The 12,042-nt window shown below is 33.8% G+C and overlaps 1 protein-coding gene across 1 annotated transcript; it reads left to right on the top strand.

Moving 5' to 3' along the window:
- Positions 1–316: 316 nt before the first annotated feature.
- LOC147383323 (auxin response factor 2-like) lies at positions 317–5,689 on the top strand. The gene is made up of 14 exons (XM_086428327.1): positions 317–820; positions 1,561–1,673; positions 1,789–1,884; positions 2,020–2,076; positions 2,159–2,311; positions 2,871–2,955; positions 3,193–3,283; positions 3,374–3,538; positions 3,638–3,757; positions 3,846–3,921; positions 4,022–4,196; positions 4,320–4,915; positions 5,016–5,206; positions 5,292–5,689. Exons 1-14 carry the CDS (start codon positions 718–720, stop codon positions 5,368–5,370), a joined length of 2,100 nt encoding a protein of 699 aa, XP_086284453.1. The 5' UTR covers positions 317–717; the 3' UTR covers positions 5,371–5,689.
- Positions 5,690–12,042: the final 6,353 nt, after the last annotated feature.

Genomic DNA, 12,042 nt, shown 5'->3' with positions numbered 1-12,042 from the left:
TAAACTAGCCCCATCACCCATCTGATTTCGATCAAGATCAAACGGTCTCTATAACTTGACACATCAATATTATACACAAGTCTAACAAAGTATCAAGCAATACTTCTTACACATATGGCAAAAAAACTCATAAATGGAAAATAAAAAGATCGGCGATGTACACTACAAAACAAAAGCAAAATATATTTAAGGCGTCGATAATATCGCGAAAAAATCATAGAATCGCCGGCCTTGACTACAAACAATTAACCATAGTTAAGCTAAGTTAATAAGAGAGAGAAAAAGAGAGGGGGTTGTTTGTGCGAAGTAGCATTGCTGAGCGTCCTCGCGCGTTGTCGAAAACTAACTCGTGGTTTAAGAGAGACGTGTGTACGGTGGTGGACACACAGGAGCAGCGGTAGGACTGCAGGTGTACAAGCGTTAAACGTTACAAAAGAGAGAGAGAGAGAGAGAGAGAGGAAAGGGGAGGGGAAGAGGTGGAGGAAGGTTGATAGTCACACATTGAGAGTTCTGTAGTCCGTAGAGCACCTGATTAAATAAGGGTCTGTTTGTCTCTCTGCTGTTCTTGTTATATAGAGTAAAAGAGAGAGAGAGCGAGAGAGAGAGAGAGAGGGTTGTTTTCTGAGCAAGTTCTGCTACATTGTCTTCTTGCCTTGGTTTTAAAATTATTTTATATATTATTTTATTATTCTCTTGGTTTCTAAGAGAAAGAGAGAGATGGGTTCAGTTGGAGGAGAAGAGGGGATGAACTTGGAGGGTATTTGCTCTGACTTGAAGGGCAATAGCTGTATAGAGGAGGATTTGATTTGTGCAAACCAAGGTAACCTTCTGTAATACATTTCTATGTATATCTGTTCATTCTTCTTGTTATTTGTTCCTTGTTATTTTTTTAACTCTATTTGAAAGCTTGAAGGTGTTCTGTGCTAGGAGGCAAATGGGTATTTCCTTTATATTTATATTATATATATTTTCTTAGTGGAGAACTTAAGCTTAAGGATGGGTCTTTTATTTTTTTCCAAAATTTTGGGTGGGAACAGTGGGGGCATTTATGTTGCATTGGGCTTTTTTGTCTGGATTTTCTTCTTCTTCTTCTCTGAAAAAAAAAAAAAAAAGACGATTGAATTACATTTATGGGTGGTTTCAGTTTTTATTTTGTGTGGTTTTATTATGATTTTAAAGTGTTCATTGAATATGGTTGCCTCTAAGCTTAAGAATGGATCTTTTTATCTAATTTTTTTTCAACTAATACTTATTTATTTTTTCAAATTTTTTGGTGGGAACCAAATGTTGCATTTGCATTGGTTTTTTATTTTTATTTTTTTATATCTGGATTTTCTTCTGTTTCTCAAATTAAAAGCAAAAATTAAGATTTCCCATTGAATTTACCTTCTGGGTTGTTTCAGTTTTTCTTTAATTTTTTTTTTTTTTTTGAATAGTATTTTTCTTTAATATTTTCATCAATGAATCTGGTTGCATTTATTTTACTTGTCAAAATAAAAAACATTTACATGTATATGTAATCTGTGTCTGCTAAGAACACTATTTTCTGCTTTGCTTCAGATGAGAAGGATGGTATATATGCTGAACTTTGGCATGCTTGCGCTGGTCCCCTCGTTTCGGTTCCTTGCGTTGGGGAGATGGTCTTCTATTTCCCCCAAGGTCACTTGGAACAGGTTCTGTTCTGTTCTTGTTTTGGAAAATTGAATACAATTCAAACATTTTACACCAAATGATCATGATTGTGTTAGTATATTTAGATTAATGGTTATCTGAATTGGGTTTGTTTAGGTGGAGGCGTACAGTAATCAAGAAAACAATTTACAAATTCCAAAGTACAACTTACCTTCTAAGATCCTCTGCAGGGTTGTATGTGTTCAACTTCAGGTATACATATTCGTCGCTTTCTAGATTCTAGAGTTATGTTTAGGAATTAACAATTCTTGGTGGGTATGATCTTTGAATTTTGTTATCAATTTAAAATTTTGATGGTTGTTGTTGTTGCTTGGATGTGGTCTTTAGGCCGAATTGGATACCGATGAGGTGTTTGCACAAGTGACGTTGCTTCCAGAAACGAAGGTTTGCTCTTTGGCTTGTTGAAATTGTTTAAAATGTAACTTATTTTGGTCATTAAAATTATTTATGCTTTGGATACTTGCAGCAAGAGGAGAGTAGTGTGGAGAAGAGTGGTTTTCGTTCAACTCAAAAGACACGTGTATACTCCTTTTGCAAGACACTTACAGCGTCTGATACAAATACGCATGGTGGATTTTCAGTTCTTAAGCGACATGCTGATGAATGCCTTCCACCTCTGGTTGGTGTTTACAGTTTTTTATTAAGTAAATGGCTTGGATTTCGTAAAAATTTATAATCTATGTTGAAGTTTAGTTACTCAAGGGTAGGATTACTTGCGTCAGGTTAGGATTAAACCATCCATCACGCTCATGCCGTTCACATGTTGGGTATATGTGGAAGGAATTCCAATTCCAATCCCCTTTCGTATTTCAAAGCCACATGTATGGCAGATGAAGAGAGGTTTGATTCTCTCGTCCTTCAATATGCATGCTAGTATTCCTCATGCAAGAAGGTGCATGAATCATGATGTGTGGTGCGGTTATTGGCCTTGTACTTAGCTAGATACCATATAGTTGCCTTTATATGACACATAATTGGTTAATCTTGGTGTGTGATCTCATACCTACTGTCTCCTTTTAGGAGCATTTTTTGTTGTTGTTAAGAGAGTGAATTAGCGGTTTATAATAGTTGGTGAAGGCGGCTTTTGAACCTAGGTCATCGTATTTTTTTTTCTTTATCTATTATCTATTTCTTGTTAATTCAAAAAGATGGAACATCTTATTTTTTTGCTATTGTAGGACATGTCTCAACAACCCCCATCACAGGAACTGGTGGCGAAGGACTTACATGGGGTATCATGGCGCTTCCGCCACATATATCGTGGCAAGTTTTAGCTAACTTTTCATTCTTTTTACTTAAGGAATCAAACAATCAAATTGTCTTGAGAGCTTATTTTTGTCTTAATATTAATAATTTATGGCACCATAAAATCAAAAAGAATTTTTTATTTTATTTTTTTCTCACTATATTCTTAGATGGATTATTTATTACTCTTGTTGATTCCATATTTCCACCTTTTTGTAGTTCTCTAAATGTATATTTTTCCTTCCTAAATCGTAGGTCAGCCGAAGCGGCACTTGCTTACTAGTGGTTGGAGTACATTTGTGAGCTCGAAAAAGCTGGTTGCAGGGGATGCTTTTATTTTCCTCAGGTACACATTCCCAAAGTTATGTACTTCTGATTTTATGAGTGATTCTCATTGGTACGCTCGTAACATTTGAGAATTGCTTGTTTTTTGCAGAGGAGAAGATGGAGAACTTCGTGTTGGGGTCCGCCGTGCTCTAAAGCTACAAAAGAATGTCCCGGCATCTGTCATATCGAGTCACAGCATGCAACTTGGTGTACTTGCCACCGCCTCTCATGCAATATCTACTGGAACCATGTTCAGCGTGTATTATCGGCCTAGGTGAGGGTGTGATGCCATAGTGTATTAGTTTTCTTGGACCCAAATTTTTATATGTTTTTGTAACTTAGAATATATATATTTTTGTATGTATTTTCACAGGACAAGTCCTTCTGAGTTCATAGTTCCATATGATCGTTATATGAAGTTGGTTGAAAACCACTATTCGGTTGGCATAAGGTTCAGAATGAAGTTTGAGGGTGAAGAATGTCCGGAACAAAGGTAAATAAATCAAAGAGATGTTGGTCTTTTAAATGCATCTTATACCTCTTGTTTCTTTTAATGAAACTCAGTGTTTCCTGTAAACCAGACTTGGAGGGACTATAGTTGGTATCGACGATGCTGATCCAGTTAGATGGCCCGGTTCAAAATGGAGATGTCTGCTGGTAACAAAATCATTTCTGTCCATGTTTTTTTTTTTTAAAATGCCTACTAAGAATGACACTTTAATACTGTTTTATTTTATTAATTAATAACCCATTGTAGGTTCAATGGGATGAAACTTCTGCCCCCATTGTACGCCCGGACAGAGTTTCTCCATGGACGATTGAACTACTTGAGCTCACAAACACTAGACGACAGCCTTCGCTTCTACCCCGACGCAAGAAGGCCTGTACCCGTCAGACATCATCGTCTCCAGAATCATCTATGGTCAATGATGGTCAGTAATCAAATTCTACCTCATTATAAGACTAAAATGTTCTTCAAAGATTAAATTAAATTAGTTTCAAAATTTGTCCTATAATTTTATGACTAATCTACCTTTATGGGTTTCACTCCTTAGGCTTATTATACAGTTTGAGTGAGCCTGCACCACCTCCTCAGGGACCGTCAGGGGTCTTGCAAGGTCAAGAAATCAGTGCCTCAAGTGCTCAAGAGTTGGGAAATGCACCAAAGGCACATTGGGTTCCTCCATCGATCATTCATTGGGGTCAGACACAAATGGGGTCGGAGAATCATCTTCAATTTCAGATGCACAACCCATTTTCTTTGTATCCCAGTCCTCGAAACATGATACCTATGCCAAGTGTAACCCCCAATGATTTGGGGCATAGCAACTATTGCCTGCCACCCATTTCGACTTGTGGCACAAATGGCGACTTCGGATTAAGTGAAAATGTCTCTATTCCAACTGTGGATTCCAACAGTTTAGGGTTTATGGAGTTGGGGGCTTCGGGACCAAGGGAAGTAGTTGATGCACCACCGATAACTCAACCCAAAGGTAGTGGCACGTGCATGATCTTCGGTGTTGATTTAGTCAAAAGCCCACTAGAGCCCACATCAGACACCATGGAGTCTGAAAAACTTTCAGAGCCATACAAGAGCGGTTCGGAGAAACTATGCAAGAATTGTTTGGTCACCACCCGAAGTTGCACCAAGGTAACTAACACTCAACTTCACCAATCTGCCTTAGCTTATTAATATAATCTTTTAAGGGTTTGAATTAATTTTCACAACTATAATATATACTTGATTTTAGGTCCACAAGTATGGAATGGCACTGGGGAGATCTGTGGACCTCACGAGATTCAGCGGGTATGATGAACTTATAAACGAGCTTGATCGGATGTTTGATTTTGGTGGAGCATTGATGGACCATAACAATGGCTGGAATGTCATTTACACCGACAATGAAGGCGACATAATGCTGATTGGAGATTACCCGTGGCAGTTACGTATCAATAAATCATTAAATTGTTTAAACTAATAATTTCAACCCCACTTTACTGAGTTAGCTATTGTGACGTAAATGCAGGGAATTTCGGTCCATGGTGCAAAAAATGTACATTTGCCCAAAGGAAGAAGTCGAGAAGCTGAATCTTTCATCGCAGTAAATGTTCTATCTCATAGAACGGGTCGTGGTTTCTGTTTCAAATTCACAGTTAGCGAAAGAATCATATATAGAAGATATATTGGTATAAATAGTTACAAAGGATGAATATATATAGGTGTACCGAAGAATACGTACTATTATACAATAGTACGTGATTTAGGAATCAAAGGGTATACTCAACATATAGTTAGAGATAAATAGGTGTGGAATACTTGTTCAAGTATAAATTTAAGGTGTAGTTTCAATGATTGGTGGTGGTTATGTTCATAAGCTTGTTGTATGTCATATACAGTAACCATAATGCAGGTTTATGTTTCTCATTTCTCTTTATGTTATGTGAAGAGGTAATTTTAACTACAGCTAGCTGTTGTGGTACAATGGTTTTAAAACTAGGTTTCACGTCTTTTCTCGTCCATGCCAGATACCGAGTCATCTCGGATGAGTTTTCCGAAATGTTTGAGACAACGTCTCGTTCAAAACAATGAAAAATGAACGTGGGGTTATATATCTCGTCTGAAAATTTGACTTGTCCGTCGGTCTTGTCCATCTCTTATACTGAGATGACTTGGGTGATATGTGTCGGTCTTGGACGAGTTTTGAAACCATGTGTGGGACTAAGGGCAAAAATATATTAGGATTGGAAATCCCCGAGATACGTGTTGATGGAATTATTAATGGGGTTTGTGAGCATTTTTGAAATCCAATCCATTTCAATCTGTTAACTTTGGAACTGGATCAAGGATTTGGGCTCCTAAAAGGGTTCGATTTGATTTGATTTGATTATATATCAAATTGGTTTTGGATTAACCATGTAAATTATGTTATATATTTTGTTCAAATATTGTAGTTTATGTATATTTTATATAAAATCAGATTTGATCAGCTCTGGACTGATCCAATTTTTATCTGATTGGGTGGGTTTGAATCATAATTTTTAGATCCCAAAAAATATCCAATCCAGTCTGTAGAGGGAGGTTTTTAAGAGGGAAGACCTACAAGGGCTGTTTGGGAACAGGGTTAGCTGTGATGGATCAAGACAGAACCATGTGTACAAGTTGGATATGCAACTATTCAGGATAAAACAAATACTCCTAAGGTTTATCAAAATAAATCAAAATTATTGAAATGTTGATTACACCACACATTACCAATTGCACTCCATGACTTAAAAATTCCCCTTTGCACTCCATTTGGTTGATTACAGTAAAAATAATTTAAAAAAATCTTTTACTCTTTATTTATTTTTTATTTATTATTTATTTTTTTTTTGTCATCCTAAAAAAATTACTCTTGGTTTGGTAATTTTTGCAAGAAATATTTTATCATTTCGGAATCATGTTTACAAAATTACATTCTTTTAAAATACACAAGTTTATATTAATTTTAAATAGAGATTAGAAAATCGGGACTTTAATTAGGTTGGAGCCAAAGAGATCACGATAGAATACAAAGCTACAACTTAAAATAATGGTTAAACCCTAATTGATATAAAATAAATTAGGGTTAAAATAAAGGTTATAAAAATAAAATAAAATAAAGGATTTCTTAAGGTTGGTGTGCAACTAGTCGGTCCCTAATTTAATTGGTATGCGCAAATCACACAACACTCTAAAAGCTTACCTCTACTTTAACCATCCAGTTTTGATCATAAGGACAATATTAGAAATCCCGAGGGCAATTCAATGGCAATTTTAGACCGATAAGCAATTAAAGCCCGTAGGTTGTGAGTTTGATACCTAGTATGAGTATTAATTCCTTAGGATACCTCATTGTGTTTCCAAACTAGTGACATGTCCCTTGACCTTAGTCTCTTCTTATAGATCGATGACAAATGATCTCAATGCCTGCATTATCATCATTGTGGGAATAAATTTCTCATCATCCTTCGACTATTCTTTCAATAATCTCTCTACTAATGCTCCCACAAGAGGTCCTTAAGAAAATACTTTGACGATCAAATTAATTATCATTTTGTCGATAACATTACAAATATTACATATCCCATAAATTTCCTTCCTCGAGTTCTTTTAAATTTAAATTTCCTAATTTCAAGCCTATCCCTTAATTGAAAAATACAGTTCGAACCAAAATTTTCTAATAGTACTAGATTTGGCATATATTATCTTACTGCCGCATTGTTAACAATTGTTTTAACACGTTCATAAAGTGTACAAGGTCCTATTCTTAATTTTTGGGAAATTTATTTAAAGGATCCTTGTGGGGGACTTTTTCTGCATGGTTCATAAGTTTTGGGTGGTTTCTTAATGTTCATTTAGTAAATTTTTCTCTTTCTTAGTAGTCTTTGGATCTCATCTCCCATATTTCTCATGTTTGAATGTTCTAACCGTTCAAACTCAATTTTTTCATCCAAAAAATTGGATTTTTGGCACTTAAATCGAGTTTTGGAAACTCAATGCCGTCGGAATCAATTTAAAAAAGTAGAAGAAATCACTTTCAAGGATTTTTTTGAAACATTTGAAGATGTATGTAAAAACTAAGGTTTTTTCACTTTTTTTTTTTCATAGTTTTTAGATGAAAATTTAAGAATAGTTCCTTTAGGTGGAAATCATCTAAACAAGTCGTTATCTCAAGTTTTTAGTCATTTTTTCCATATATTTTAGTTGAAAAAATCCAAAAATTGAAAATGGATGGGTTTTACCAATGTCGGGTTAATAAGGAATTTTTCAAATATTTTGAAGATGTATGTAAAAAACTAAGATTTTTTCACTTTTTTTCTTAGTTTTTGGATGAAAATCAATTAAGAATGATTTTTTTGGGTTGAAATCATCAAAACAAATCGTTATCTCAAGTTTTTAGTCTTTCTTTCCTTATATTTTACTTGAAAAAACTCAAAAATAAAAAATGGGTGGATTTTACTAGTCTGAAGTTTACCACTTCTTATTTAAAGTGGTGAACTCAACAATAAATAAAAAGCATCGAGTTCAACAGTAAATAAAAAGTAATGAACTCGACACTAAATAAAAAAGCGTCGAGTTCGACAATAGTAAAAAGTGGTGAACTCGACAGTAAATAAAAAAGTGGTGAATTCGTCATAACAAGGGACCATTAACAAAGAAAAAGTTTACTAAATATCCTACCAAGCTATCGTGCAAAATTTAGGGACTATTTAGAAAGAAACCCTACCATGAGGGTCCTTTCTAAGTAATTTTCCCTTGATTTTTTTACGACACTAATATGTCTACCAATATAAATGAATGTAAAACTAGGGTTGCATCTTGGTTTGATTCAAATCAAGAACCAAACCAAATTGATAGCTTTAGATCGGTTTGGAACAAGTTGCCGTTTGATTCTGGGTTAAGAACATGGAAAACCTATTAATTTAGTTCTTGGGTTTAAGACTTGTATAGAATCAAACTAAATTGAGAAACGAATCCTCATGAAATGAATAAATATATATTAAGTTATTATGAATTATTTTAGGTGTTAGGACATGGATCAATGACCTTTATGGATAAATTAACTAATTTTTTATGGATTGGATAATGATTTATTATATAAAATTTTATGTTTATCATATATTTATTTTTTCATCAATTAAATTTTTTGCCACTTCTAAGCAAGTCTATAGAATATTGGCAACCCATAAAACATAACGCACCAAATCGACCTTAGTTTGGTTTGGTTTAATTGTCATTTTCTTTCGATTCTAGTTCTTATTTAGTGGAACTGACGCTCCAATTTAGTTCCAAACTGAGCCAATTTGCATCCTTAACCCAAACAACATATGATAATGACCTCATTCGATCTGTTTTGATGATTGGACAAGAAATTATTTAAAAAAAAATGCTAAAGTAACATTGAAATTGACATATTTTCACACATTACTGGCGTGGATGTGTGTACAAAATTATAGATGCTTTTCATCAAGATACGTGTGAGAAGCATCTATGGTTCTATGCACACCGATGTATGAAACGATGTCAATTTCAATGTTACTCGAACACGATTCTTATTTTAATTATCTTGTCCTCACAATCATCATTTTCCTTGTTATTATCTGACCTCGTGCTTATCCCTTCCAAGAGATTGAAGATGACTGATTTTGAAGAAGATAAATTATAAATTTTTAAAATCATTTTTCAAGAATATACAAGACATGTGCAAAGTAAGGCTAAAGTGACATGATACCAACCACTAATAATTTTCTGACACCCCATTATAGAATCATAATTCACTTGCATCGGGATATGCATAATCATAAATTTTTATCTTTCTCGAGGCAAATGATCTACGGTTGTGTGATGGGGACGTGTATAAAAGGGAGGTCATATTATCATGACTCATACCATTTTGAAAATATTGAGATATCTCAAATAGTCACCAAAATAATTTTAAAAAAAAAAAAAAAAGGATGGACACGTGTCAAGTAGAGGTTAGCGTTTTTAAAATTTTTTGAAGTTTCGTATCTGCTACAAAGTTTTTTCTATATGATGATATTGGCAACTTATGAGGTCATGATTTAATATCGGGTCCCAATTGTCGCAGATACAGTTATAAAATTGAAACATGGATGACCAATCAAGTCACATCACAGCTTATCGTACACGTGCCTTGTTCATGATTTTAATATAGAGAGATTTACCGGGCAGACTGTTGTAATTTTATTAGAAAACTTTATCAAGTTTTGTTCACTACTTTATGAATTACGCTACCATGACTAACTTAGTAAGATTTTAAATCTTACTAGGGTTCATTGGTCTCACATGGATTATCAAATTAGCAATCCAACAACTGACTTCTAAATTTCATGAAAAATTATTTTATGTTACCTTTTGTGCAAATTTTTTTTTGAAGTTCTTAGAATTTTTTTCTAACTATGTGACATCAAATCATGTTTTTAGATGTCACAAATTGATGCGGTTAGAATCTATTTCAATGTATGTTAAGTAACAAATTAACTGCATAAATATAAATTTTATGACGTAAGGTTTGATTGATAACAAATTTAATAAAATAAGGTTCCCTTGGAATTGTTAGAACTCTAACAAACCTTTTTACAATAAGAATAAAACAGATAGGTCTACCAAGTAAATCTCTCTCCAACTCCTAATATAAGCCTTCCTACGGAAACAAAACTTTGAAGCGGTTAGCCCGCTTCAAAATTTTGAAGAAGAGTTGTGATAATCTAACTACCTCGCGTGGCAAACTTACTCGACTATCCTAACATGACGAGTTTGGGAACCGTAGATCATCATTCCTTGAGATACATGGTTTTACTTCCCCCATAAAAAAGTGTATCTCAATAGAATTGTGTATCTTGAGGAAAGTAGATGTACAATTCTCGAACTTATCACGTCAAGCAGTCAATTAAGTTTTTCACAATTCTTTCAAGAAACACTCATCATTGGATTCTATGTGGCATTTCAAAGGAGGTATTTAAAATTTGGCAAAAATGAAAGATGTAAAATAAATAGAAAATGCCATGTGTCTTATAATGAAGAGGGTTCCTTCGAAATTTGAATCGGGTTGGTCGCTTCAAAGTCGGAGATCTCTCTACTTTTACAGAGTTACTATTGCCCCCACCAACTTTTAACAGTAACTGTGAGCAATTCTTTAGTGCTTTACTTAGGAATCGATATGGCATTAGTAAAAGTTGGTGTGGTAATAGCAATATTCTACTTTTATCGTAAAAACTTAAATCTATCCAATAGTCAAACAGAATAGATGTCTCAACTTTAATACTTAAATATTTCTGTACAATTTAACAAGGGCTCGTGTGGATACAAGAGCTAAAAATATTTAGAACATAAGTATTTTTTGAAATACTATCTGGAGTAGGTGTATAATTGTTGTGTGTTTGGATGTAGGTTTTGAGAAGTATTGTCAAAAGTGCTTTTAATAGAGTTTTGTGTTTGGAAACTATTATGGATTATGTTAAAATGATCAGAATGTCCTTATAAATATCAGTCACTATTTTTAACATTATAACTCAACAAATTATGTTTCAAAAGAAATAAAAGTTATTGTTTTTATCTATAAAAACTTATATAAACACCCAACAATTATAAACAAATGGAAGATTTTGTAAGCAAATATATACAACTACTAAAAAATATGAAGAAGCTTTCACCAAATCAATGGATAGTAAATTTGTGTGTAATTGTTCACATCAATTTTTCAATAAGAAACTTTCAACTATGGTTGGAACCTTCATGGATAAATTATTAAGTTAATAATTGGGGGAGTTAGAACTCCAAATTCAAATGCTACACTAAAAGGCTGCTACCACATCAATGGATATTAATAAAATATTATTCAATTGCATTTTTGAGGGTATGCTTGTAATTTTCAAAATTTATGAGGGATATACTTGTCTCAAATGCAACACCAAAAGGCTATCACCACATCAATAGATGATAATATAATATTATTTCAATTGCCTTTTTGAGGGAAGGTTTGTAATTTTCAAAATTTATGAGGAGCATACTACACCAAAAGGCTACCACCACATTAATAGATAGTAATATAATATTATTTCAATTGCCTTTTTGAGGGAAGGTTTGTAATTTTCAAAATTTATGAGGGCCATACTTATTCCAATCCCGTTATTTTGACAGTGTTTTGTGGCTTCGCACAAGAGTAATTTAAGGAAGTAGCACCATCAGTACTTTGTGAAAAAACACTAAAATGAATCCAAAGTAAAGTAGTTCTC

Source organism: Akebia trifoliata, chromosome 16 (genome assembly GCF_017979445.1).
Source record: "Akebia trifoliata isolate Shusen 1 chromosome 16, ASM1797944v1, whole genome shotgun sequence".
Classification (NCBI taxonomy): Eukaryota; Viridiplantae; Streptophyta; class Magnoliopsida; order Ranunculales; family Lardizabalaceae; genus Akebia; species Akebia trifoliata.
Note: the sequence above shows the minus strand (reverse complement) of the source record. Positions and strands in the feature narration are given on the sequence as shown.

What these genes read in the sequence shown, in the direction of transcription:
- LOC147383323 (XM_086428327.1), top strand. Translation starts at nt 718, where the DNA reads ATGGGTTCAGTTGGAGGAGAAGAGGGGATGAACTTGGAGGGTATTTGC. An exon ending in CGTTGCTTCCAGAAACGAAG is followed by an intron (nt 2,077 to 2,158) that starts GTTTGCTCTTTG and finishes GGATACTTGCAG; the next exon opens with CAAGAGGAGAGTAGTGTGGA. An exon ending in GATGCTTTTATTTTCCTCAG is followed by an intron (nt 3,284 to 3,373) that starts GTACACATTCCC and finishes TGTTTTTTGCAG; the next exon opens with AGGAGAAGATGGAGAACTTC.